This window comes from Cinclus cinclus, chromosome 6 (genome assembly GCF_963662255.1).
Source record: "Cinclus cinclus chromosome 6, bCinCin1.1, whole genome shotgun sequence".
Classification (NCBI taxonomy): Eukaryota; Metazoa; Chordata; class Aves; order Passeriformes; family Cinclidae; genus Cinclus; species Cinclus cinclus.
The window spans coordinates 9,381,504-9,405,650 of NC_085051.1; the positions used below are offsets into that span (position 1 = coordinate 9,381,504).

The following is a 24,147-nucleotide window of genomic DNA, read 5'->3' on the forward strand; positions in this document are numbered from 1 at the left end:
GCCGCTCTAGCACGCTAGGAGGACCGTGAAGAGCAGACGAGAGGGGCCACTCTAGCCCGCTAGGAGGACCGTGATGAGCAGACGAGAGGAGACGCTCTAGCCCGCTAGGAGGACCGCGAAGAGCAGACGAGAGGGGCCGCTCTAGCCCGCTAGGAGGACCGTGAAGAGCAGACGAGAGGAGACGCTCTAGCCCGCCGGGAGGACCGCGAAGAGCAGACGAGAAGGGAGGCTGGAGGACCCCGGATAGCGCAGGTGTGGAGGGGGATGCACGGGGGGTCTCCCCCAAAACCCGCGGGACCCACGCTGATCCCCCCTTGATCCTACGCCGTATCCCGAAGGGAAGGCCCCGCATGGGAGGGTGCAGCCCCTTCTCTGCTCCCCGAAGCTCTGTTCTCCCCCAGCTGGGGTGGGGGGCCACGCTGTGAGGGGGGGAGTGTGGATCCATTCAAGGCCTGCGCTGAGAGGAGATGCTTGAACGTGGGAGTATCCCCATTACAAAAGAAAAAAAAAAAAGGTCCTGTTTGGGGGAGTGGTCCCATCCTGATTTCCCACCTCAGAAGGGGGTCCCTCTTTGACGGGGGGAGCCGTCATGGTCCTCTCTCTCATCCCAAAAAGGGGCCCCTGTTTAGAGGTTATCCCATCCTAAAAGGGCAGCCTGGATGAGGGGGTAGTGATCCCATGCTGGCACCTTATCCCAAAAAGAACTCCCTGTCTGGGGAGGTGTCCCTGTTTGGGGACAGCTCCAACCCCAGCCCCATTCTCAGCAGACACTCCCAATAGCATCACCATCACAACCAGACACCATCCCACCCTGCCCCCTTCCCAACCTCCCCTCTCCAGAACGCTGTCCTTTCCAGACTGGACCTTGACCTCTTTCCGCACAGATTCTATCTTCGTATCTGCTGCGCTCTGCTCTGATGGAGGTGAGCCTGGAGCTGGGGGTTGTCACTCCTGTGGGGTTGCCATTCCTCCTTTTTCCATCCCACCTCTCTCCACTTTCCTCTCAGGTCCCCAAAAAACTGGTGACAACAGTGTCTGGCTGTGCCGATGATGCTTTGGCTGGGCTGGTGGCCTGCAACCCGGGGCTCCGGCTGCTCCGGGGACACCGGGTGGTCCTTCGGGATGACCTGCTGGCCATCCGTGGCCGTGTGGCCCTGCTGTCTGGGGGTGGCTCTGGTCATGAGCCTGCCCATGCAGGTGAGACCCCTCTGTCCCACTAGCACCCTCCACCCATAGACAGGGTGCTGAGCCCTTTTCCCTCTCCACAGGCTACATCGGGAAGGGAATGCTGACCGGAGTGGTGGCCGGAGCTGTGTTCGCATCCCCGTCTGTGGGCAGTGTCCTGGCGGCCATCCGGGCCGTGGCACAGGCTGGAGCAGGTTGGGAATGCACCAGGGTGGAATTTTGGGGTTCCTCCCTCCAGTGGTGCGTCGTTCCCATTGTCTCTACATCTGTCCTGCAGCTGGGATCCTCCTGATCGTGAAAAACTACACGGGGGACCGGCTGAATTTTGGGATGGCCCTAGAGCGGGCGCGGGCCGAGGGGACCGACGTGCGGATGGTGGTGGTGGGGGACGACTGCGCCTTCACCAAGCCGGGGAAAGCCGGGCGCCGTGGGATCTGTGGCACTGTCCTCATCCACAAGGTTCTGCTGGGACCCTTGATGGGGATTTGGGGAATTATGGGGTGTCACTCAACCGCTCTGCCTGGGACAGGTGGCAGGAGCTCTGGCCGAGGCGGGAGCGAGCTTGGATGAGATCGAGAAGAAGGTGATGACAGCTGCCAAAGTCATGGGTGCGTTGTGTTATCCCATGGGAATGCTGTCCTGTGTACCCCAGGCCCTGAATGCCAAAATTCCCCCCAGTTTTAACAGAACATTCCCATCTGCACAGGTACCCTGGGTCTCAGCCTGTCTCCCTGCAGCATCCCAGGATCCAAGCCCTCGTTCCAGCTGGCTGAGGACGAGATGGAGCTGGGGCTGGGTGAGGAGCGGCCCCTTGGTGTCCCCCTCGGGTCCCTGGAGGGTCCGAATGTCCCTGTCCCCCCCGGGGAGGCATCACCAGGGCTGGAATGTGACACAGCCCTGTCTTTGTAGGGATCCACGGTGAGGCTGGAGTGCGCAGGATGAAGGTGAGAGGGGAATTCTGATGTTTCCTCCCTGTCCCCAGATTCCCCTATTCCCAGTCCTCCCCACTCAGCTCTTCCCCTTCTTTGTTTCTCCTTCAGGTGCTGCCAGCGGATAAGGCCGTGGAGACGATGCTGAAGCACATGACGGATCCATCCAACGCTTCCCACCTGTCCCTGACGCCTGGTGAGCCCCCCAGGACCCTCTGTGCTCCTCCCAATCCCCTGGATCCCAGTCTCATCCTGCCCCCCATCCTGCAGGATCCTCTGTGGTGCTCGTGGTGAACAACCTGGGCGGACTGTCCTGCCTGGAGCTGGGAATTGTGGCTGGAGCTGCTGTGCGCTGCCTAGGTGAGTGCAGAGGGGAGTTTGGGATCTCATTCCCTGGCTCCAGCCACTCTGGAATGCCCCCATCTTGATCCCGGATCCCACAGAGAACCGAGGGATCCGCATTGCCCGGGCCTTGGTGGGATCCTTCATGACGGCACTGGAAATGGCTGGAGTCTCCCTCACCCTCATGCTGGTGGATGAGGAGCTGGTAAGGTTGATCGGTGAGTTCCCAGTGGGAATGTGGCCTGGGATTGGGGCACAAGGGTTTCCATGTGCTGGTTGACAGGACACGAGGTCAGTGGGATGTCTGGGGGTGGAATTCCTGGCTGCTGCGTGTGCCATTGAGGATCCTATGGAATCCTGAGCCACCACATGCCTCTGGTTCCTGCAGATGCCAAGACCACGGCCATGGCGTGGCCCAACATTGTCGCAGGACCAGCGACCACCCAGAGGGAGGAGGTGCCAGCACCAACAGAGCCACCCAGGAAGATGCAGGATGAGACTGGAATTGGTACAGAGCTCCCATCCCCTGTCACACCCCCCCAACACCATCCCAGGCCTTAGTTTCCCTCGGGAATGTGCAGGGATGCATCACTTCTTTGCAGGGCCCAGCACGGTGCGGGCGCAGCACATCCTGCAGCGGGTGTGCAGCACCCTGCTGAATATGCAGGATAAGCTCAACGAGCTGGATCGGGGAGCAGGTGATGGGGACTGCGGCCACACACATGCCCGGGCGGCCCAAGGTGGGTGTGGGGGGCCATTATCCAGGGAATTGTGGGGAATGCTACCCCAATGGCACCTCCAAGGAGTGGGGAGTTCCCCAGGATATCCTTTCTTGGGATTAAAGAAACCTGGGGTGCTCGTTCTTGTATTTGTATCTCAGAATGTCTCTGCATCCAGTGGCAGCTTCACTATAGAACTGAGGGCTGTCTCTGCTTGTCCCCAGGAGGGACAGGGGACTCTAGAGCCACCCCCATCCCATTGTCCCTTCCATTCCCACAGCCATCCAGGAATGGATGCGCTCCCAGCCACCTCCGGCTGCCCCAGCCCAGCTGCTCTCCGCCCTGGCTGATGTGCTGCTGGAGCAGATGGGAGGTTCCTCTGGAGTGGTGAGTGGGAATGGGAATGGAAATGGGAATGGGGGAACACACCTGGCCGTGTTTCCAGGATGGGATTGACAGTATTCCCAAAGCTCTACGGGCTCTTCTTGACGGCGGCTGCCCAGAGCCTCCACGGCCGCAGCGATTCCCCAGCGTGGGCTGACGCCATGGATGCCGGGATTGAGGCCATGCAGAGGTCAGTACCAGGGGGCTGTGGAATCCCAATTCCCCCTGGGAATCCAAATCCCCCCTGAATTTCCCTGTATCCCACACAGGTATGGAGGAGCTGCGCCAGGAGACCGGACAATGGTGAGTGCTGGGAGAGCCAAGGAGCCAGGAAGGCTTCCAGGATGATGCCAGGGAGTTCCCACCTGGCCTCAGCCCTGGCTCCCAGACTAATTCTCACTTTTCCCAGCTGGATTCGCTGTTTGCAGCTGCACAGGCTCTGCATTCTCTGCACAGTCCCGGTGCCGACCTGCTCCAAGTGCTGGCAGCAGCTGTCCAGGTATGGAGAGCTGGGAGCTGGGATGGTGGGAAAATTGGATGGGAATCCCTGCCATTATCCTGGAAAACACCCGGTTTTCCCTGGCAGAGCGCAGAGGCGGCAGCAGAAGCCACCAGGCACATGGAGGCTGGGGCAGGCAGAGCCAGCTACATTCGCTCATCCCGGCTGGAGCAGCCCGATCCTGGGGCTGTGGCAGTGGCAGCAGTGCTGGGAGCGGTGCTGGAGGGGCTGCGGGACCCCCTGGGCACCCCCCAGTAATGACAGGGATGCGTATTCCCAAAAATCTGTGTCCGTTCGTAGTGATAGACGTGTATCCCAATAAACCCTTGTGTCCCCCTTTGTGACAGGGAGGTGTATCCCAATAACCCCCTGTATTCCTTCAAGGTTGTATTTCCCAATAAACCTTAGGATGTGGTCCACAGTAACCCTCTGTGTCCCCCATGCTAGCTTGGAGAGGTGGGATGGTGGAATTTGGGGGTGTGGGGGTGCCCCCTGTTGCTCCAGGCTGGAAGGGAGATAGAAGCAGGGATCCTGTGACTGGGGGAGGAAGGAAACCCAGGGTGTGGAGGGGAAACCACAGAGCTCACATGGCTCTGGGTGCAGGGTCTGGAGGGATTCTGGGAAAGGGGCAAAGGAGAAGCAGGGATGGGGCAGAGCATGATCCCAAATCCCGTGGGGTGACCACGAGGAGCTGTCCCGTGTCTCCAGGAAGCCAGCAAGGACAAGCCCTTGAAAGGGACAGCTTGGCTTGGCCAGGACCTACTCCCAAGCTCCCACCTCTCCCACCCCAGTTCCAAGGCCCTCCCTAGTCCTTAGGGATTTGAGTGCTGGAGTCGTGCAGAAGCCAATGTTTTATTCCATGTCCATGAGGTCCCTGAGTGGCTCCACCCTGAGCCGGATCCTCTGGAGTGGGAGTGATACGGATGCTCCTCTTTGTCCCAGCAAGGCTCCAGCAGCTCCAGCTGTGGCATTGAGGGATGGCACCAGGAAGCGCTGGGGTTTGGCACAGCCCAGGATCCAGGCAGGAGCTGGCACGTGGAGGCACAAGGATGCAGCTTGGGAGTGCTGGGAGATCCCTGGGATCAGCGCTCGGCGGAGAGCAGGGGCTGTGGGAGACAGGGATGAGCCGGGATCCCTCAGTCCTTCCCCACCCTTGGGACTGTGCTGGGGGGCAGCTTCCCAGTTGGGCTTCCCAAACCCACCCAGCACATCCCGTACCTGGCGGGAGTCTGGGGAGTCAGAATCCGGGCGCTTCCAGCTGGGCCTGGCCAGGGCAGCCACCACCAGCACTCCAAAAATGATGATGAGGAGTCCCAGGGTGTTGGCAAACACGGCCTCAGCTGGCAGGAGCTTGTACTGCATGGTCCCGTTCTTCCTGAAGCAGGGAAGAGAGGCTGGGAATGTTCTGGATGTTCCCAAAACCACCCTGTCTCTCCCCCAAACCTTGCAGGGAAGCATGCAGGTAGCCACACACCTGAAGAAGCGCTCAGTTCCCTTTGCTCTGTGCTGGTTACTCCCAAATCCACATCCTGAGCCCTCCCTCTCCCTGTGAGGGATCTTCCCAAGCCTCCCCCCCTACCCCCACCCCGACTCTTACAGGCTGAAGAAAAGCTTCTCGTTGATTCCTGATACGCAGGAAGCCACAGACAACATGAGGATGGTGGAGCCGAAGAAAACATGGATGGGCTTGTAGAGTGCCCGGAGCCAAGCAGGAGCCCAAGGAAGCAGGAATGCTCCAAAACCCGCCACCCACTGTGGGAAGAGAAGGTGAGGGAGAAAAACTTGGGATGCCAGAGGGATGGGGGCATCCAGGAGCAGTTCCCACCTGGCAAGAGAAGAGCAGGACAGTTCCCAGCCCCATCCAGCTGTGCAAGGAGTACATGTTGGGTGTCCCTTGGGAATTGTGGAAGGAGAACACAGCCGCCAGCCCCAGCACGGTCAGGACGAACGCTCCCAAAGCCAAGCTGCTATGCAGCACCTTCCAGGGAAGCTTGGGACCGCTCCAGGTGTGGGGAATACGGTAAATCAGGGCAGCTGTGAGAGGGAAAAAAATCAAGAAGGATCCGTGCCGGGATCCCCGCGCTCCCTGTGCTCACCTGCGCCATAGAGCACCACCAATCCCATCACCATCAGCACTGGGTGCCAGTTGAATGTTCGGGAGCTGCCGTCCAGGGAGAAGCCCCCACGCCAGTGCTGGCACCAGGTGCCCACCATGGCCACGCAGAGCAATCCCAGCGTTCCCAGGAAGGCGCAGAAAGGCAGGAAGGGCACGTCCAGCATGGCTGTGGAACGCTGGTGGCACCTGTGGGCGAGCAAGGAGCCAGCTCAGGCTCCGGATGCGGTCCTGGGGAGGAGCCACAGAAAGGGGAACTGGGAGCCCAAACAGGGTGTGGAGGGGGCAGCTCTTTCCCAGCCTGGGAAAGGTGACAGGGATGGAGCTGCTTCCCAGCCAGGGATGGCGGCCCAGCTGCTTCCCAGACTAGGAATGGTGGAAGGGACGGATCCAGGATGGTGGCACCTGGGGAAGATTGAGGTGCCTTTTGGGGATCTCCAGCATCTTCAGGAGGAACCACGGAAAGGGGAACTGGGAAATCTGAGGGGATGACCAGAGTCCAGCTGTGCCCTGGACTGGGGAAGGAGGCCAGGGATGGAACAGGGCATACAGAGCCAAATTCCTGGCCACAGCACCCCAGGGAATGGCAGCAAGGGGCTCTCAGTGTCACCTGTCATGGTCCCCCTGGCAAGAACCGACCGCTCTCATTTGCATGTGATTTGCATGTGCCCCCAGAAATGGGTATTTCTGTCCCCTCCGGGGCGGGGGATGTCCCGACACCCTCAAATCAGCTGCCTCACGGGACATAGAGACAGGAAAGGGGTGGAGACACGCGGCCCTAGGGTTCCCCAAAATCAGGGACACAGACTCATGGACCTCCCAGATCTGGGATACTGGGTGCCATGCCTCCCCGGAATCTGGGAACACGCGGCTCCACAGCCCCCGTACACCTGAGGCTCCGCTGGACCTGGAACACACCGCCCGGCCCTGACATCACCCAAAACCCGGACCACGAGGTCCCTCGGCCCCTCCCAACCCCGGAGCCGCCCCCCGGCGCTCCCAACCTAGGGGCTGTACCTGGGCCCCACCGCCCCCTCCTCGTCACTGGGCGCCGCCATCTTGGCGAGCGCCGCTCTGCCTGCTCATCTCAGTGGTTTTTCCTGCCTATCTCAATGTACCGCCATCGAGGAGAGCGGCGGCCAGAGCGGCCCCCGTGGGTCCTCCAGCCTTCACTTCCGGCTCCGCCAGACGTTTCCATGGGGACCAAGATGGCGGCGGCGGGTGAGCGCCCGGGGCGGGGGCATGGCGGGGACCCACTGAGACCGCCGGGACCGGGACCGCGACCGCTGGCACCCAGGGGGCTTTGGGCGTATCGGGGGGGGCGGCCCCAGGAGCAGGGAGGGGGCAGGGACAGGGGGAGAGGGCGGTGGGAGGGGGCCCGGGGGCTCCGCAGTGGTGGCTGTGAGAAGGGGTGGAGTGACGCGGAGTCTGGAGGGGCAGAGACTGATCCCTTTATCTCCATATCCAACTCTTTCCCGCCCCCATTTCCAGCCCTTTCTTACTTCATGTCCATTCATTTCTCGCTCCCATGTCCAGCCTTTCTTTCCCCCTATTTCCAGCCCTTCCATCCCCCACCACCCCCCCCGCAATTCCAGCTACTTTCCGTCGCTTTCCAGCCACATCTATCACCATGTCTCCCCCTCAAGGAATTCAGCCCTCAGCACAGCCCTTTTCCTGCCAGGACACGGGGATCCCTGTCCCCTCTGTCCGTCTCCAACCTGGATGATCCCAGAGTGGGCTGTTTCTGTGGGATATGTGTCCCACGAGGATTGTACCTGCTCCCGTGCCCAAAAATTCCCGTCCATCTCCTCACTCCTCTCCCTGTGCCCAGAGTGGGACATGCCCAAACCTGCTCAGAACTGCCCATGGAGCTGGGAACAGCCAGGAATAACCTGCTTGGACACTGCTTCTTGGAAGTGCACATCTCCCTTGTCCCTGGATTTCCTCACATGGGGATTGGGGTGGATTTCAGGGGGAAGGAAGTTTTCCTGGTTTCTGGGATCCATACCAATCTCTGTGCTCTCCCTCCAGGTCTGGGATGTCGAGAGTGGCCCTGCTGAGCCCCCAACCAGCACCATGATCCTTTGGGAATGCTGGGGCTGAGGGCTCCAAGCCCCAGGAAGGACGATGCTCCAGCCCAGCAACTACAGCCTGGTGCTGTTTCTGCAGTTCCTGCTGCTTTCCTATGACCTCTTTGTGAATTCCTTCTCAGAGCTGCTCCGCACGGCTCCGGCTGTGCAGCTTGTCCTCTTCATGTGAGTATGGGGAAGGTGGGGCAGCAGATCCAGGAGATCCAGGATCCCACAATCTCTCTGTTTTCCTGGCAGCATCCAGGACATCGCCATCGTCTTCAATGTCATCATCGTCTTCCTCATGTTCTTCAACACCTACGTTTTCCAGGCGGGATTGGTCAACCTCCTCTTCCATAAATTCAAGGGAACCATCCTGCTCTCTGCTGCCTACCTGGCGCTCAGCATCTCCTTCCACGTCTGGATTATGGTAGGATTATGTGGGCACAGCTGTTGGATTCTCCCAAGGGATTTTTCCATGACCCCCAGCTTCCCACAGTCCTTCCTCATGGTCTCCCCCTGGAAGGTGTCTCATGGAAGATGTCCCATTCCATGACCCTGTGGTTGGCATCAGGCTGGAAGGGTCCTGCCCAATCCCATCCCCATCCCAGCTCATTCCCTAAGGGCTGTGACGCATCAGAAAATCTTCTTTCCCCATAGAAAGCCTGTGCTAGCAGCTCCCAGTGTTTCTGGGATTAGTCCCTCTACCTGGGGGCACGCCCCTTCCTTCCCACAGCTCTGAGGGCTGTCCAGGCTCCTGGAAATATCCTGGCAGCAACTTCCCCTTTTCTTTCCTGAATAAACTTCTTCCTAGCTCCTCCCCAATGGAGCAGTTCCCATCCCTTGGACACCTCCTGACGTTCCCTCCATCCTGCTTGCCCCAGAGCACAGGGAATGTTTTGTGCAGTCAGGAGCCACGGCAGCTGCTCCAGTGCTGCCCACACTGTCCGAGAAGGGGATTTGCAAGGATTTGTTGGGATCTACAGTCTGAAGCCGGAATAGGTCTGGGCTCAATGCCTAAATCCCCTGAGCTGCTTAACCTTTGGGGTAGGGGGCTACCCAAACTTCTCCAGGTGTTACTCCTGGCTTGATTTCCCTCCGTCTGTCTCAGAACCTTTGGAATGAGGTGAGGGGTATGGGAGGGCTCAAAAAAACTGCTCCAGGGGTTATTCCCAGTTTTCCAACCCCCTCAGAACCTGCGCTGGCGTGACTCCGGCCGCTTCATCTGGACTGAAGGCCTCCAGACCCTGTTCGTTTTCCAGAGGCTGGGTAAGGACTGCCACGATCAGGGTGGGATCCTGCATCCTTTGGGGGTGCAGGGAGCCCTCTCTCATCCTGAAATTCCCTGCAGCGGCAGTGCTCTACTGCTACTTCTACAAGCGGACAGCTGTGCACCTGGGAGACCCCCTCTTCTACCAGGATTCACTCTGGCTCCGCAAGGAATTTGCCCACTTCCGTGGCTGATGGATCCCTGGAATCTCCTGGAGTCTCCTTGCACTCCACGGGCTCTGTCGGTTCCGGCTCATCCTTTATCTGGGGACCAGCCCTTGGGATTTTGGGAGTAGCGGGAGGCTTGTGGGGGCGTCCCTGCATTTCAGGGCCACAGCCTTGGATGGGACTGGAATATTTTTTTGGAAACCCTAAAGGAATAAATCGGATGTGTTTTCCAGAGGCTGCCGGGTGTTTGTGGCTGCCCCGTGTCAGAGTTGCACTCCCAATGGCCTTACATTGTAACCCAGCTCAGCGCTGCGCTTGCAGCCGCGAAACGGAGATATTCCCGTGTTCCAGTGTGGGATTCTTTTCCCAATGGGTACGAGGGGGCGTGGTTTGGAGGGACGGGGTCTCGAACCCACGTCTCAGTGATCGGTCCTCCAACCATAGAGAGGTGCGGGTAGAACGGCGGCGCGCGAGCCGCCAAACAATTGGGGGGGGGGGGGGTTGGGGAATAGAGCGGCTCCGCCCGCACGATGCGCGCCCTCCCCCTTAGCGCCCCCGTGCGGGCGAGCGCGGCGGCGGCGGTTCCCATGGAGATGGAAGATGGCGCCCAGGGGTGGGAGCGGGACCTGGGGGGAAACGGGGGATACTGGGGGGTACGAGGGGTACCGGGAGGAAACTGGGCTGGGAATGGCGCTAGGAATGGGGCTGGGGGACGGCCAAAGCGCTGCATGGCTCCGGGGGCCGAGCTGCCATGCCCGCTGCGTGCCCCCCCCTCATGGCCGCCCCGTGTTCCCTCAGGTCGCCATCGCTCCTCGGCTCCGCTGCAGGTCTTGCTCTTCCTCAACGGCTGGTACTGCGCCACATATTTTCTCCTGGAAGCGTTCGTGTTCGTGTACAAAGGTGAGTCCCTCGCTCCAGAGCTCTTCCCGATCCCGCCGAGAGAGGCAGGAATGTGCTGAGGGCGGTGCTTTTTTCCGCAGGGCTGCTCCTGCCCTATCCCGTCTCCAACTTGGTGCTGGATGTGGTGCTGCTCCTCCTCTACCTCGGCATTGAGGCCACACGCATCTTCTTCGGTGAGTCCCCCCGAATTCCAGAAGCTCCACAGGGAGTGCAGAGTCCTGGGACACCCTCAAAGCCCATCCCTGGACGTTTGGGGCATGGAGCAGCCTGGGCTAGTGGAAGGTGTCCCGGCCCACAGGAACAGGACTTTTAATTCCTCCCCACCCAAAACCCTCAGTGATTTCCATGATCTGATCCGAACTCTGTGTTCCACAGGCTCCAAGGGGAACCTGTGCCAGCGGAAGGTGCCGCTGTCCCTCAGCCTGGCACTTACAGTGCCGGCAGCTGTGCTGGCTGTGTACTACCTGCTGATCCAGACGTATTCCCTGCGCCTGGAAGCATTCCTGAGTGCCATCCTGCTCCTCTTCTACAGCCTGGAGCTGTTCCTGGGCTTCCTGGCGCTGCTCTCCTTCTCCAGGTGCTGCATCCTGGGAACTGGGGGACCCGGCCCAGGAGCTGCCAGGTTGCTTTGCTGCCCACACATCCCTGTCTCTGTCCTTTTCCACAGTGCGGATCCCTACTGAGGACATGGCACAGGGACACAGGGAAGCATCACCCGTGCCAGCTCCACTTCTCAGTCCCGGGAAAGAGGAGGGCTCCACCTTTCCCACTGCCCATTTCACCTTGTGCCACCTGGACACATCCATCCCACCTCTGTCGCTTCTATGTGGACACATCCCTCCCCTTTTTCTTGCTTCCCACTTCACCATGAACATACTGCTACATGGATTCATCCCTCCCTTTTCCCCCTTCCCACTTCACTCACTTCCCCCTTGGACACATCCCTCCCACCTTTCCCATTCTCCACTCTACTTGGACTCCTCAGAGCTTGAGTCAGCTCAAGGTATGAAGAATCCTTTTTTTTTTTTCCTACGACCTTCCAGAATAATTCACTATTTTCCAATAAATATTTATTTTTACCTGGTACCCAGGAATGTGGGTCCCCCTGGGAATGCTCAGGTGCTTCCAGCACCTCATAGCCGGTTTGGGACGCACAGGAGCCCATTGGAGGAGGAAGAGAGTGAGGGACAACGGCTGCAGAGACCTCCCCAAATCCCTCCCATTCCCTCATTATCCCAAATCCCACTGTAGGAAAGCAACAGGAGCACTGTGTAAAAGACTGACAACGTCATCCGAGTTTATTACACAATTCCAACCTATCCAAAGACAAATCTAATCACTGTGAGCAGGAGGGGCGGCGCCTCGCTGGGGCTTCCAGGGATTTGCTCTGCAATTTTCGGGGAATCTTTTTTTCCCCCTCCACTATTTGGAAAGAAACTAAAAATCTGTGGCGGTAAGTTAAAAAAAACCCGGAGCTCTCCCGCCGAGCGCTCCCACCTCATGGGGCTTGGGAAAATTGGGATGTTTTTCCTGAATTTGGGTTATTTCATTTCAACTATTAAAAAGACTTCCAGGGCCTGGGTTTTTCCACCCGGGGGTGATTCCAGCCCTGGAAGTCACCCAGTGTGTCCCAGCTCATCCCGACCCTCCTGGGCTCTCCCTCTCCTTGGGATCCTTTGGGGACACAAGGGGGTCACAGCCTGCCCTGCCTCTTCCGCTTCCTCTAAAACAAGGAAGGCTTTGCGGAAGAGGCCGGACCTGCCGTTTGGGTGGGAATGCTGCTGTGGGGAATGTTGGGATAGAGAGGGTGGCCCCTGGCCCAGCTCCAGCCCCTTTTTCCCAGCTCCTGGAGGGTGAAGGGGCAAAGGTAGAGCGTGGCACAGTGTCCTGCCAGGGTGATCGGGATGGGAGTGTCCCCAGGCAATCCACAGGATGGCACATGGCTCCTGATCCCGGGATCGGGAGCTCTGCATCTCCAAGCCCCCAAGCTGCTGAGGGAGGGCTCCACCCCCTCCATTCCCCCCCGGACTGGGAAGGGCTCACAAACCTCCCTCCATGGAATAAAAGCACCATTTCTCTTTGGGTCCGAGTATCCACGGAGCAGAGCAGGATGGCCCGGGGAAGCAGCAGCAGCAGTGGTGTGGGGGATTCCCAAGGCCACGAGGTGCGGGCAGGGGTCCCGCCCACAGGGGGCTGGAGGTGGCAGGGAAGGGACCGGGATGGGGCAGAGCGGCCTCGGGCACGGCATCCTGGTCGAGGTGAGGAGATACGAGTCCATTAAAAACCAGTTCCTGCCAAATTCCTGCTGGGAGAGAGGAGAGGAATGGTTGAAGCACCCTTCCCTCATGCCTCACACTTCCAGGGGATTCCCGAGCCTCCCACCTGTCTCAGTGGTGCCGGTCCCTGTCTCTGTCCCTATCCCGATGCCGCTCGTGCTCCCGGCTCCGCTCCTGGAAATAATCCTCGTGCCGATCGTCACTGTGGAGCAGATCCCGGTGCCGCCGGCTGCTCTCACGGGACCGGCTGGGAGAGCGCTCCCGGGATCGGTGTCTTTTCCTTTGGGAAAAGAGGAGACAAAACCCAAAGAGTGAACTACTGGTCGCTCACTTGCAGGGAGGATCCTGTTCTCTGGATCCAGGGGGATACCTGGAGCTGCTGCTGGAGCTGCTGCTGTAGGATTTGGCCTCAATTCCATGCAGGCAATCCTTGAGGGAAGAGAGGAGGACACGGCACCGCTCGTCGCTGGCCACGCGCGACTGCTTGATGACAGCGATGGCCGTGAGCAGCGTCTCGATGGCGTTGCTGTAATCCCCTGGGGGAGCAGAGCAGGGGGTCAGGAGCGGGAACCCATCCCGGGATGGGGGACACGAGGGACACGGGAAGTACCTGCACTGGCGCCGGACACCGCCTTGGAAATGGCGCTGCTGGAGATGGCGCGGTTGCGGTTCATGATCTCCTCAAACTCGCCTTCGCTCATGGCCGGGATGGGCGGGCCCAGCTCCCGGCTGTTGGCACAGAGGGAACAGGGGGGTCAGCAGGATCCTCCCCAAGCATCCCACCCCCATTCCCACCCGGCTCACCTGCTGTGGTTGTAGGGAGCCATGGCCTTGCCGTAGGTATCTGGAGGGGGTCCCAGGGCGGCGGTGGGCGGTGGGAAGAAGGCGGGATTGAGGTGCAGGGCAGGGGGCACGGCCCCAGGGGGGGGCACGGCCAGGGGCGGGGGCAGCCGGGGCGGAGGCGGTAGCAGGTGCTGGTAGGGAATTCCGGGAGGTGGCGGAGGGACTCCGAAAGCGGAGGAGAGGGGAGGCGGGGGGGGCATGGGAGGTGGGGGCAGCCCCATGAGGGGCAGTGCAGGGGGTCGGCTGAAGAAGGGCAGGACCGAGGGGGGCTTCTCTATGCGGGTGGGGGGCAGCGCGTTCTCCGTCGGCGTCGCCCGGCCGTCCACGGCATCCACGGAATCCCGGGAGTGAGCCCGCGGTGGCACACCTGGAAGTGGCACGGGGAAAGAGCTGTCAGGTGCAGCCGGAGGGTGTCCGGGTCTCCGAGACCTCCTGCTCCTCCTCTTCCTCCCACCCCTGGAGGGCCGGAGGTGCCCAGAGAGAGATCCAGCCGGCCGCACATAGCCTCTGCTTCCTTCTGTTTTTCCAAGAGGGGCACAGCTTTCCAGCAAGACCCTGCACGGTGCCCTGGGGACAGGGAGGTCACAGGGACAGGAGCCAAAAGCCACAAGGAATGATGAGAGATCCCCAAAGGCATCCAAAGACCCGGAGAACCTGAGATCCACATATGGATTTGGAGAGGCCCAAGTGTGGAGGAACACAAGGGGACAGAACCCAAGTGCTGACAGCAACAGAGCTGCTGCCAGAGAAAGGAAAACTCAGCATTCCAAGAGGGACAAGAAGCCTTGCTCTATCCAAAGAGGCTTTGAGGATGAGACAGAAGGGGTGTGACAGGAGCCATGGCTTCCAGCGGTGCCAAAGGGTGCATGGGAGTTCCGCTGTGTCCTGGGGGCAGCCGGAACTCAGCCCAGGGAACACTCCCTGCTCCACCAAAACTGCAGGGCAAGTCGGGACTCAGCCTAAGCACCAAGCAGCTGATCCCCTCGGGCACTGGAGCTGAAGGAAGGGAGCGAAGCAACTCTGCTGGGAAGGGGGAGTTTTCCTTGCACAAAAACATGCCAAGGGATCTACAATGACCAGAGCTGGCCAAGACCTCCTCGGACACGCTCCTGCCAGGACAATCCCTGCGGATCCCGTCGCATCGCTGCGGAGTGAGGCCAGGACCACCTATCGCCATTGAGGGACGCCCACGGCCAGGCCCCAGCTGGAATATTCCTCCAGTGTTGGGCACCTTACCTCCGCAGGGATGGAAAAATTCTGGAGCAGATCCAGAGAGGAGCTACTAATAGATATGGAGGGTCTTAGCTATGCTGAGAGCCTGAAGAGCTTAAGCCCATTCAGTTTGGAGAGGAGGAGAAGGAGGCTACGAGGGATCTTCGCAGTGTGGGAGCACCTAAAAGGGGATCATAAAGACTCGGGTCAGGAGCTAATCCGGCTCAGGAATGGGAAAAAACAACCCCCAGACGTTCCTGGCAGGGTCTCCCCCCATCCCGAGGGCTTGCTGGGCTGGGCCTGGCAGCTGATCCGGGGGGGATTTGGGATGTGTGTGAGGTGGAACCCCCCCCACCCGCGTCACAGCGGCGCCACACTCACGTTTGCGAGCCTGAGCCTCGAACTGCGACAGGTTCTGCCGGGTCGCCAGCCTCACCTCCACCTTGTCTCCATTCAGGATTTTTCCAGGAAGCAGCTCCAGGAGTTTATGGACCGAGTTCTCAGAGGCGACCACCACCTCCGCATACCTGCGTGGGAGAAAGGGAGGTTGAGCCCTGAACCCACTGCAGATGCCGCCCTGGGCCCTCGTCCTGATCCCATCCCGCTGTTCCATGCCCCCTCCTCATTTTTCCATGCTCTTTGGGACGCTCCATGAACTCCCTGTGCCAGGCAGGAAAAGCGCCAGCTGCTCCCTCACCCTCCACAAAATAATGGATGTGGCAGTGAGGGCCTGGCTCCTGCCATTCCCACTCGAAATTCCATTGGCTCTCACCCCTTGGATTGGCCATTGGCTCGGTTCTCCGCGAATTTCAGCTCCACCACGTCGTAGACTCCGACGGAGCGGATGGTCTGGATCAGCTGCTGGTCAGTTGTCCACTGAGGGCACAGGGAACAAGCTGGTATCCATGTCTGTGCCCAGTATCGCCCACCCACCCGAGGAATGTCACCCCCAGACTCCTTCAGGGAGCTTAAAAACATTCAGAACAAGTCTTGGGAACAGATAACAGAAACAAGTGGTCTGGACAAGACAGAGCCTTCCCAAAACTATCCCAACATCCATTAACAGGAGAAGGCTACTCAGGAGCAGCACCCCAAAGTCACAGCTTCCAAGGGACATCAGCAGATATCCCAGCCCAGAAGCCCCTCAGGGATACAAACCCCTTTTCCCTGAGGATCACAAAGCCAAGCCCAACTCACAATCCATCTCAGGACACCAGCTCAGGACTGAGGAGGTACAGGCCTCTCAAAATTCCTGCCACTCCCCTAGAGAGCCCAGCAGCCCTTCAGAGGTTCCCCAGGAATCCCAAATTTCCCAGGAAGATGCACTCACCCAGGAGAAGCTCCCGACATAGACGGCGGCCCTCTTGTTCCGGAGCCCACTGTAGGTGTACAGGATGGCTGGGGGTTTGCTGTTGGGCTTGGGAGACGGCTCCTGACGGATCTCTGGAGGCGCTTCCGAGCTGCTGGAACGCTTTTCCTGGGGCTGGGAGCTGGCTGCTAACACGTCGTCGTAGAGATCCATCTGGTCAGCATTACTAAACTCCGGGTCCTGCTGGGAAAACGTCATGAGATCCTGGTTTGGGAAGGGCTCGGGAAGCCTTCTTTGGTGTTTCCAAATCTGCTGTCCCAATTCCCAAGCGGAATTTCCAAGCAGAGTCCAAAGGTTTAAGGCCTAAATTGCTTCGTTTAGGTCTGTGCACAGTTGAGAATTACAGCCACCCCTTGCCTGGGCAGTCCCAAAAAACAGGATGATGGGCTCTTATTTCATGGAATCGTGGAATGGCTGGGGTTAGATAAGAATCTTAAGGATCATCCCATCCCACTCCTTACCATGGGACACTTTCTGCTATCCCAAATTGCTCCAAGCCCTGTCCAACCTAGCCTGGAACTCTTCAGTTCCAGGCTCAGTTTCCCTGGGAAATCCATTCCAGGGCCTCACCATCCTCACAGGGAAGGAATTCTTCCCAATATCTCATCTAAACCCCCACTGAGCTCCAGCACATTCCAAGGACCAGCCCGCTTGGATCCCACATAACAGGACAAGACCCTGTTGCTGCCACCAGGAAGAAATTCCCAATTTGGAGAGCAAGAATTCAGTGGAAAACCAAATGCCCTCCAGGGTTGAGCCTCCTGCTCTTGGCAACACTTGCTTCCCAAAAATCTAACTTGGGAATTACACGCATCCCTCAAACCATGGCCAGCACCCCAAACTTGCTCATTTTTGAGAAAAAAGCTCTTTTTAGGGTAGGAGCTCCCACACGTTGGATGTGTCCCCTTCGCAAAGTAAGCTCAGGAAGCTCCAGAGCTGGGAATTCCAGCGTGTCCTAGATCTGCCTCCCAATTCCCACTCTGTTCCAGGCTATATTTAATTTGGAGTGTCCAGCAAGTGCTGTGTTTACTACGGATCCCAGTTCCTCATCCGGATTGTGCTGAGTGTTACATCCCACAAAATCATTCTATGAGGATCCATCCTGCAGGAGCTGGTGTGCCATAAAAAAACAGAAGTTCTGCTCCGAAATTTTCAATTCCAGGCAGTTTGGACAATGTTTTCTGCTGGAGACAGTCTGAAGGTCAGGGAATTGCAAACATCCCATGGGGAGCTAGATAGAGAAGGATGCTCAGCATACAGCTCTCCAAGGATCGTGGAAATCTGGGAATCCAAAAATCCAACCATTTTCCCTCTCCCTGACCTTCTGCATCCAGCTCTTCCCCTGGAGCTGATAAAAGAAGGAATTGAAAAGGGAGCTGTCGTTTTGTGTTCATTTCCCAAAAAAGCTCAAGTGTTTGGTTAATCCAACTCCCACACTCCCACCTCCACCAGGAGCCTTTGGACACAGCCCAAGGCTGGAAGATTCCCGCCTGGAAGTTTCAGAAAGTCTTCAGAAAGACCAAAAATAGGAAGGAGGGGCTAGAGGAGGAATGCCTTGGAATCCCTCAGTTCTGCTACTTCATCTTGGGAGATTTTAGGGATTCTCCTGCTCCAAATCCATGCACACTGAGTTGAGGCGCACAGGGATGAGTGGGAATCACTGCGTGGGAATATGGGATTGGGAATTACACTGGCAACCCTGGAGTGCCACAGGAACACCACAGCACTTCCCCACTGCTTTGATCCTGGCATGATTAATTCCAGGTTTCCTCTGGCCACACATCCCAAAGGGAGTGACATGCCAGAGTCATTGTCCTGGATCATCATTCCAGCTTTGAGAATCCTCCATCCACTTGGTCTTCCCAGGAGATTCCATGGGATATTCTCACCCAATAACCAGAAGAAGCTTCTCTCAATCGCTCCCGGAGCTCATAAGAATTCCTTTCTCCATGGTGATTCCTTCCTTTGGGTGCTTCACTTCCAGTTTCCATGACTTTTCGTCTTGCCAGCTTCCTTCTGCAGGCTTTCCATGGCAGTTTCTAATTTTCCAGCATCTGGCTTCACACTTGCTTTTCCATATCCAAGAACTCCCTAAAATCTGCTTCTCCAACACCCCCTTTCTTCATTTTCTCCTGTGAATCCCAGATATTCCTGGGATGGGACAAGCAGCACAAGAACAGTGAGTTCCGGCACAGCTTCCCAGTCTGGGTGATCCCATGGATTTGGCTCCTGGACTCCCCTCACTGCATAATTCCCTGGAAGTGTCTCTTCCAGCTGGGATTTCTCATTTTTCCAACCAGGACACAGCTAAGACCTTAAATCTCAAACATTCCGTGACCAGCCACGTGTCACAACCCACGGGGAAACCCTTTAATCACAGCTGAAGGTGGCAACCACTGAGATTGGGAATGATGAGGAATGATCCATCCCTTTTCCCAGCCACACCAGTTGCATCTTCCAGCGGGACGAGCTGCAGGACACTGGAATCTCTTCCCAGAAAAAAAAAGGGGGGGAAATCTGCACCCCCATCCCACCCCTCACCTGGGTGAACTCCTCGTCGGCGTAGATGTCAATCAGATCCACTCCCTCGGACATATTTCCAGAGGCGGGAAAAGCGGGAGCCCGGGCTGGGACCGGGCGGAGCCAGGACACGGAAGGTGCTCTGGGAAGGGGGAGGGCAGGGGGTCAGTGAGGCCTTGGGGACACGCTGGGGGCATCCCCCCCAAATTCCCGTGTATCCCAAATCCCATTTCCTCACCCCAGTCCCTGTGTCCCCCTAAATCCCCTCTTCCCTCCAAATGCCTGTGTCCCCTAAATCCCTTCTACCTCTTAAATCCCCTGTCTCTCAAATCTCGTGACCCGCCCTAAATCCCTGTTTCCCCCTAAATTCCCTCTCCCCCCTAAATCCCTCCGTCCCCCCAAATCCCATGTCCCCACTAAATCCCTGTGTCCCCCTGAAGCTCCCCAAATCCCTGTGACCCCCAAATCCCATTTCCTTCCAAAACCCGTGTTCCCCCAAATCCTTCTGTCCCTCCATATCCTGACTCCCTTACAAATCCCTGTTCCCCCCCCCAAATTCCCTGTGCCCCCCATGATCCCCCACTGACCCCCCCCCTCCCCCTTCGCGCCGCCCCGTCCCCGCCATATGCGGCCCTGCGAGCGGCGGGCCCGGGCTGAGAGGTTTGTGGGCAGGGGGAATGTGAGGGGAGGGGGCGGCGGGTCGCGATATGTCGCGATAGGTCGCGCCCCCAACCCCGGGCCCCCCCCCTCCCCCGATCCCAGCCCCGCGCGCGCCGCCCGCGCTCACCGCCAGCGCCGCCGCGCCCACTTCCGGGCATGGCCACGCCCACTTCCGGCACGAGCCGCCCCTTGGAGCCGGGAGAGGGCGTGGCCAGAACGGCGCGCGGCAAGATGGCGGCGGCCAGGGTCCGGGGAGGGGGGGGGAAAGGGGGAAAACTGGGAGGGCAAAGCGAAGAGAAAGGGGTAAAAGGGGAGAGAAGGGAGGGAGAGCGGTAAAAACAGGTGAAAATGGGAGGAAAGGGGTTAAAAAGGGGGGGGAAGGGAGGGAAAGGGGAAAAAAGGGGAAGGAAAAGGAGGGGAAAGGGGTGAGTTTGGGGGAAAGGCAGGATGGGAGGAAAATTAGTGTATTGCAGGGAAAAGGGGAGAAGAAGAGGAGGAGAGTCTGAGCAGACAAAAGGGGATTTGGGGGGGAAAAGTGGAGGTCTGGGGGATTTATGGGGTGTGGGCAGCGGGGTTTGGGCGGGGTGGGATTTAGAATCGTGTCCAGCAGGATTTGGGGAGGTCCCTGTGTGCAGGCACTCCCAGGCCTGACACATCCCTTTGCTTTCCATGTTCTCTCCAGCTCTGCTCCCTGCGCCGGCATCTCCTGTGGCCGCTGATCCCACAGCGCGGCTACCGAGGGGACTCCCCCACGGATTCCGGGAAGGATGTGCTGGAGATCCCGCTGCCCCCCTGGCAGGAGCGTCCAGACGAGCCACTGGAGACTAAGAGAGCCCGGCTGCTGTACGAGAGCAGGAAAAGGGGGATGCTGGAAAACTGCATCCTGCTCAGGTGGGCTTGGCTCTGAGTATCCTAAGTACTTTCGTTATCAGGGAAGAGTTGATTGAGGTAGTGCAAAAATCCATGGGGTAAGTTGCTCCAAGATCTTGCTGGTCTAGGATGCAATGATGGAGTAGAGCTGGGAGAGCTCAGTCAGCCAAAATCCTTTGGGAAGGATGTATGTAAATCTGGGGACATGTGAATGGAAGACCAGTTGGATTTTGGGATTGAAGGAAAGATTAGAGACTTAGGATCGTGGAATTCTGGAATGGTTTGGGTGGGAAAGGACCCTAAGGATACCTTTCACTATCCCAGGTTGCTCCAAGCTGTATCCAACCTGGCTTGGACACTTCCAGGGATGAGGCAGCCACAGCTTCTCTGGGAAGTCTATTCCAGAGCCTCAGCACCCTTTCAGGAAAGAATCTCTTCCCAATATCTCATGCACCAGCAGATGAAAGCTTGGAATGCTTTGGGATGGAAGGGACTTAAGGATCATCCAGTTTCACCCCCTGCTGTGGAAACGGATGCCTTCCACCAGACTTGGGTTGCTCCAGCCCTTATCCAGCCTTCATAAGGGGATTCCAGAGGTGGAGATTCCACAGCTTCTCTGGGAATGCTGTGCCGGTATTTACCCACCTGCTGAGGTGAAGGAGAGCAGGCTGGGGATCCATGTTTTCCAGGATCACGTTGAGCTGGCTCTCATATCCCAGCTCTTGCATCATCTCCCGCTCATCCTCTCCATCCGTCTCCATCTCCCATCCCTCTCTAGCCTCTTTGCCAAGGAAAACCTGGCACACATGAGTGAGGAGCAGCTGAACCGCTACGACCGCCTCATCAACGAGCCCAGCAACGACTGGGACATTTATTACTGGGCCACTGGTATGTGTGGCCATGCCCTGGGACGCTGGGATGGGCCCTCTGGATACTGGGATGAGCCCCCAGGACACCAGGATGGCACTTTGGGACCTGATTTTTCCGTTTTCCCCTCAGAAGCGAAGCCGACGCCGGCGGAATTCGACACCGACGTGATGGCCATGCTGAGGGAATTCGCCAAGAACAGGAACAGGGAGCAGAGGCTCCGGCAGCCAGACCTGGAATATCTCTTTGAGCCACCACGCTGAGGGAGGGGACACCTGTGTCCCCAATCTCTGGAGTAGCGCAGGAACACGGGGCTCTGGACTGGTGTTTCCACCTTCCCTGTGATTTTCCTCTTCTTCCAGCAGCCTTCGGACACTCGTAGAATGCTGAATAAAGCCGTGGCTACCAGCCCTGCCTGGCTGCTGGCCCTGCCCCTCTCCTGCTTTTTGACATCGGGGTCGGGCCCTCAGGGACAATTCCAGCTCGGTCTGGCACATCCCACTTCACTGATACTCCCAATTCACACCTGCCCCTTTTCCCTGGACTCTGAGGAGGTGACCCCACCCCGGGGCGGGGGCTGTAGTGCAGCTGGAGCGGGACATTCCCGGTGCCATCCAGCGACGACCTCCCGGGAGGTCCCCATTGTCGCGGTTACCAGGAGGCAGAGTCTCATTCCACCGGCACATTCCAAAACTTGAGGGCCTGCTGTGAAGGCCCCCGCATGTCCAGCCATGGAGTAGGGCCGTACCCCGTGCAATTCCTGGCTCCAAGGGGGCCACTCCCAGAGCTAGGATGCCGTCCCTGCCGCAGGACTCACCCGCCGCGGGACTGGGGACGGGGTTCCCAATGGTGAGGGGCTCCCCCTCTGAGCTCATGGGCTTTTATATCACCAGCTACGAGGCGGCCTTTGGGAAGAGGCCCACGGGGTCACCCCAAAAGTTCGAGGGGGGGCGAGTTTTGGGGATTGAACCCCCCAGTGACAGCAGTGTGCACCCCCTCCTCGGCGTCCACACCGGCTCGGGATACGTCACCAACAACTATGCGGCTGTCTCATCCCTCATCTCCCCGTATGTGAAGCGGTAGGTCCCTGCTCCAGGAGTTTTGGGGGGCACGTTTTGGGATTGTTCCGTCACAGCCATTCCTGCCACAGCCAGGACACTGATGTGTCCACCACCTCTGAGGACTTCAAGGTCTTCGGACGCCCGGATTACCAAAGGATCTTGCCCACGTGTGTGGATGAGCTGGAGTGTCGGTATCCTGCTGGTTTCTCCTTTTCCCGCCTCCGTTTCAGGGAGGTGAGAGCCCCAAAAGCATCCAGGGAGTACGGCAACTGGAGTGCCTGCACCAGTCCTGCCCAGCCAGGTATGGTTTTGGGGTCTTGGGAATCACAGGGAAAGCTCCATCCTTAGTAGGAGGGTTTTGGGATGTTTAGATCCCAGGGAAAGTTCCATTCCCAGGAGATTCTGGGGTCTTGGGGATCCCAGGGAAAGCTCCATCCTTATGAAGACTTTGGGATGTTGGGATTCCCAGGAAGCCTCCAGCCCTAGAAGGGTTTGAGGCCCTGGGGGTTCCTGGTCCAGTTCCATCATTAGGAAGGTTTTGGGATTATTGATGGTCCCAGAGCCAGGTCCAGCTCTAGGGATTTTGAGGTGTCAGTGTTCCAGGAGCCAAGTCAGATGTCAGGAGGATTTGGGAGTGTTGGAGACCCCCTGCCCCAACCCCCAAACACAGCAGGACAGGTGTATTCAGGTAGTGCCAGGCCTGGCGACACAGGGAACATCCCTGCTCCACCTGCTCCCCACAGATGTCCCACAAAAGGCGACGGAGCTGTCAGGCTTCACCAGGACCGCCCCGAGGAGTGACCTCACCCTGCCAGAGAAGCCCGTGAGCCCTGTTCCCATCATGTCACCTATCTCCCCACCCCTCAGCACCCCAGGGGACACTTTTCCTCTTCCACAGCCTGATGTTGGTGATGGTCAGATGGATTCCTTGCCTGCTGTATGCAGCACTGTAAGCAGAGGGACGGGGTGGCAAGGGCAGGGAACATCCTGTCCCGGTGCTCCTGGTGTTCCCAGTGGGCTCTGAGGCAGTGGGAGCTGCCTGGGCATGGGAACGAGCAGGATCTCATCCCTCTGTCCCCACACAGCCCCAGCCTGCCATGGGCCACCCAGCCCTCTTCAGCCCCCCAGAGCTCCAAGTGGCACCCAAGGGAGTCACTACCAAGAAGGTGGGTGCAGCTGTGTCCCCTGTCCCCATCCCTTTTCCCAAGGAACCACTCCCCCAATCCACTCCATCCCTCAGGATCCGCTGACGTACGGCACTGTCCACAACAAGTACCTGACCAAGCTCTCACCACTGGCCCCCATAGCACCAGGTGAGTTTGGGAGGATTTCAGCCCCCAGGAGGAGTGGATACCCGCCTCACCAATCCCTCCTGGATTTTCCAGGCTGGTGGGCACAGACTCCAATCACCTGGGCACCAAGATCTGTGGAGGGCATCCAGATCCCAAGTCCCAGCGGCTTCAGCACCAACAACCACCCCACCAACCTGTGGCACATCAATGAACCCCTGATGTGACACCTCCCCCCCGTCCAAAAAAAAAGTGCTGCTGCATCCAGGGATTCGCCTTCCTCGGCTTTTCCCAAATCTCTGTGGGGGGAATAAAGATCCTGAATGATGCCATTGGGTTGCCCCCTCATTTTGGGGTTTTCTGCATCCCAAAGGCTGGCAGGAGGGTTTGGGGTGGTCGTGGGGTGTCACCTTGCCAGCTGCCACTGGAGGGCTGTATGAGCCCAGCTTTCCGAGATGGCTTTGGGATGACACAGCTGATTTGTGGCAGGAAAATCCCGGTAGGGCTGTGGTGGGAAGCAGGAGGATGAGGAAGAGGAAGGACCCTGTGGAGTGGGCAGCCATAGCACGAGGAGCACTTGGAGAGTTTTCATCCATATCTTCC

At 58.5% G+C, this 24,147-nt stretch overlaps 7 protein-coding genes across 11 annotated transcripts; 5 read left to right on the forward strand and 2 right to left on the reverse strand.

Moving 5' to 3' along the window:
• The first annotated feature begins 183 nt into the window (after positions 1 to 183).
• On the forward strand, positions 184 to 4,436 carry TKFC (triokinase and FMN cyclase). The gene is made up of 18 exons (XM_062494248.1): positions 184 to 252; positions 885 to 923; positions 1,008 to 1,197; positions 1,269 to 1,379; positions 1,463 to 1,644; positions 1,715 to 1,793; positions 1,892 to 1,981; positions 2,095 to 2,129; positions 2,226 to 2,310; positions 2,385 to 2,474; positions 2,558 to 2,674; positions 2,845 to 2,964; positions 3,059 to 3,196; positions 3,456 to 3,562; positions 3,646 to 3,749; positions 3,829 to 3,862; positions 3,969 to 4,058; positions 4,146 to 4,436. The coding sequence occupies exons 2-18, from the start codon at positions 918 to 920 to the stop codon at positions 4,314 to 4,316; spliced, it is 1,749 nt and encodes a 582-aa protein (XP_062350232.1). The 5' UTR covers positions 184 to 252; positions 885 to 917; the 3' UTR covers positions 4,317 to 4,436.
• Positions 4,437 to 4,946: 510 nt separating this feature from the next.
• On the reverse strand, positions 4,947 to 8,095 carry LOC134044822 (lysosomal membrane ascorbate-dependent ferrireductase CYB561A3). 2 transcript variants are annotated; one of them, XM_062494251.1, is made up of 6 exons: positions 7,947 to 8,095; positions 6,155 to 6,360; positions 5,884 to 6,092; positions 5,656 to 5,810; positions 5,277 to 5,433; positions 4,947 to 5,164 (listed from the first exon to the last, which is right to left on the reverse strand). In XM_062494251.1, exons 1-6 carry the CDS (start codon positions 8,093 to 8,095, stop codon positions 5,141 to 5,143), a joined length of 900 nt encoding a protein of 299 aa, XP_062350235.1. In that variant the 3' UTR covers positions 4,947 to 5,140. The 2 variants fall into 2 exon arrangements, with proteins under 2 accessions (XP_062350235.1, XP_062350234.1); XM_062494250.1 differs by lacking the exon at positions 7,947 to 8,095 and adding an exon at positions 7,189 to 7,229.
• A 90-nt stretch (positions 8,096 to 8,185) lies between these two features.
• On the forward strand, positions 8,186 to 9,733 carry TMEM138 (transmembrane protein 138). The gene is made up of 4 exons (XM_062494778.1): positions 8,186 to 8,426; positions 8,499 to 8,670; positions 9,434 to 9,509; positions 9,592 to 9,733. Exons 1-4 carry the CDS (start codon positions 8,299 to 8,301, stop codon positions 9,702 to 9,704), a joined length of 489 nt encoding a protein of 162 aa, XP_062350762.1. The 5' UTR covers positions 8,186 to 8,298; the 3' UTR covers positions 9,705 to 9,733.
• Positions 9,734 to 9,922: 189 nt separating this feature from the next.
• Positions 9,923 to 11,430, forward strand: TMEM216 (transmembrane protein 216). Its single transcript, XM_062494779.1, has 5 exons — positions 9,923 to 10,050; positions 10,476 to 10,577; positions 10,658 to 10,750; positions 10,953 to 11,154; positions 11,245 to 11,430. Exons 1-5 carry the CDS (start codon positions 10,047 to 10,049, stop codon positions 11,258 to 11,260), a joined length of 417 nt encoding a protein of 138 aa, XP_062350763.1. The 5' UTR covers positions 9,923 to 10,046; the 3' UTR covers positions 11,261 to 11,430.
• Positions 11,431 to 11,849: 419 nt separating this feature from the next.
• CPSF7 (cleavage and polyadenylation specific factor 7) lies at positions 11,850 to 19,052 on the reverse strand. 2 transcript variants are annotated; one of them, XM_062495189.1, is made up of 9 exons: positions 18,819 to 19,052; positions 16,239 to 16,457; positions 15,681 to 15,784; positions 15,290 to 15,435; positions 13,658 to 14,063; positions 13,464 to 13,582; positions 13,224 to 13,389; positions 12,960 to 13,133; positions 11,850 to 12,879 (listed from the first exon to the last, which is right to left on the reverse strand). In XM_062495189.1, exons 1-8 carry the CDS (start codon positions 18,870 to 18,872, stop codon positions 12,965 to 12,967), a joined length of 1,383 nt encoding a protein of 460 aa, XP_062351173.1. In that variant the 5' UTR covers positions 18,873 to 19,052; the 3' UTR covers positions 11,850 to 12,879; positions 12,960 to 12,964. The 2 variants fall into 2 exon arrangements, with proteins under 2 accessions (XP_062351173.1, XP_062351172.1); XM_062495188.1 differs by lacking the exon at positions 18,819 to 19,052 and adding an exon at positions 18,167 to 18,391.
• A 607-nt stretch (positions 19,053 to 19,659) lies between these two features.
• On the forward strand, positions 19,660 to 21,602 carry SDHAF2 (succinate dehydrogenase complex assembly factor 2). Its single transcript, XM_062494728.1, has 4 exons — positions 19,660 to 19,703; positions 20,140 to 20,348; positions 21,106 to 21,215; positions 21,327 to 21,602. The coding sequence occupies exons 1-4, from the start codon at positions 19,689 to 19,691 to the stop codon at positions 21,455 to 21,457; spliced, it is 465 nt and encodes a 154-aa protein (XP_062350712.1). The 5' UTR covers positions 19,660 to 19,688; the 3' UTR covers positions 21,458 to 21,602.
• Positions 21,603 to 21,719: 117 nt separating this feature from the next.
• Positions 21,720 to 23,850, forward strand: LOC134045116 (uncharacterized). Of its 3 annotated transcripts, none has more exons than XM_062494724.1 (6): positions 21,720 to 22,273; positions 22,345 to 22,556; positions 22,999 to 23,204; positions 23,341 to 23,421; positions 23,496 to 23,568; positions 23,641 to 23,850. In XM_062494724.1, exons 1-6 carry the CDS (start codon positions 21,987 to 21,989, stop codon positions 23,769 to 23,771), a joined length of 990 nt encoding a protein of 329 aa, XP_062350708.1. In that variant the 5' UTR covers positions 21,720 to 21,986; the 3' UTR covers positions 23,772 to 23,850. The 3 variants fall into 3 exon arrangements, with proteins under 3 accessions (XP_062350708.1, XP_062350710.1, XP_062350707.1); XM_062494726.1 differs by having other exon boundaries at positions 22,999 to 23,078; positions 23,154 to 23,204; positions 23,496 to 23,850; XM_062494723.1 differs by having other exon boundaries at positions 23,496 to 23,850.
• The last annotated feature ends 297 nt before the right edge of the window (positions 23,851 to 24,147 follow it).

Coding starts and splice junctions, on each gene's coding strand:
- TKFC (XM_062494248.1), top strand. Junction 2,675..2,844: donor GGAGCTGGTAAGGTTGATCG/GTGAGTTCCCAG, acceptor TGGTTCCTGCAG/ATGCCAAGACCACGGCCATG. Junction 4,059..4,145: donor TGCTGGCAGCAGCTGTCCAG/GTATGGAGAGCT, acceptor TTTCCCTGGCAG/AGCGCAGAGGCGGCAGCAGA.
- LOC134044822 (XM_062494251.1), bottom strand. CDS start 8,095: ATGTGCACTTCCAAGAAGCAGTGTCCAAGCAGGTTATTCCTGGCTGTT. Junction 6,361..7,946: donor ATTTTTGGGCACGGGAGCAG/GTACAATCCTCG, acceptor GCTCGCCCACAG/GTGCCACCAGCGTTCCACAG. Junction 5,434..5,655: donor GAGAAGCTTTTCTTCAGCCT/GTAAGAGTCGGG, acceptor TCCCTGCTTCAG/GAAGAACGGGACCATGCAGT.
- TMEM138 (XM_062494778.1), top strand. CDS start 8,299: ATGCTCCAGCCCAGCAACTACAGCCTGGTGCTGTTTCTGCAGTTCCTG. Junction 8,671..9,433: donor CCTTCCACGTCTGGATTATG/GTAGGATTATGT, acceptor CAACCCCCTCAG/AACCTGCGCTGGCGTGACTC. Junction 9,510..9,591: donor GTTCGTTTTCCAGAGGCTGG/GTAAGGACTGCC, acceptor AATTCCCTGCAG/CGGCAGTGCTCTACTGCTAC.
- TMEM216 (XM_062494779.1), top strand. Junction 10,578..10,657: donor GTTCGTGTTCGTGTACAAAG/GTGAGTCCCTCG, acceptor TTTTTTCCGCAG/GGCTGCTCCTGCCCTATCCC. Junction 10,751..10,952: donor GGCCACACGCATCTTCTTCG/GTGAGTCCCCCC, acceptor TGTGTTCCACAG/GCTCCAAGGGGAACCTGTGC.
- CPSF7 (XM_062495188.1), bottom strand. CDS start 18,268: ATGGAAACTGGAAGTGAAGCACCCAAAGGAAGGAATCACCATGGAGAA. Junction 16,458..18,166: donor AAGCTTCTTCTGGTTATTGG/GTGAGAATATCC, acceptor TTTTCCCAGCAG/GACCCGGAGTTTAGTAATGC. Junction 15,785..16,238: donor ATGTCGGGAGCTTCTCCTGG/GTGAGTGCATCT, acceptor CTGTGCCCTCAG/TGGACAACTGACCAGCAGCT.
- SDHAF2 (XM_062494728.1), top strand. Junction 20,349..21,105: donor GAAAACTGCATCCTGCTCAG/GTGGGCTTGGCT, acceptor ATCCCTCTCTAG/CCTCTTTGCCAAGGAAAACC. Junction 21,216..21,326: donor CATTTATTACTGGGCCACTG/GTATGTGTGGCC, acceptor TTTTCCCCTCAG/AAGCGAAGCCGACGCCGGCG.
- LOC134045116 (XM_062494723.1), top strand. CDS start 21,987: ATGCCGTCCCTGCCGCAGGACTCACCCGCCGCGGGACTGGGGACGGGG. Junction 22,274..22,344: donor ATCTCCCCGTATGTGAAGCG/GTAGGTCCCTGC, acceptor TTCCTGCCACAG/CCAGGACACTGATGTGTCCA. Junction 23,205..23,340: donor TGCCTGCTGTATGCAGCACT/GTAAGCAGAGGG, acceptor GTCCCCACACAG/CCCCAGCCTGCCATGGGCCA.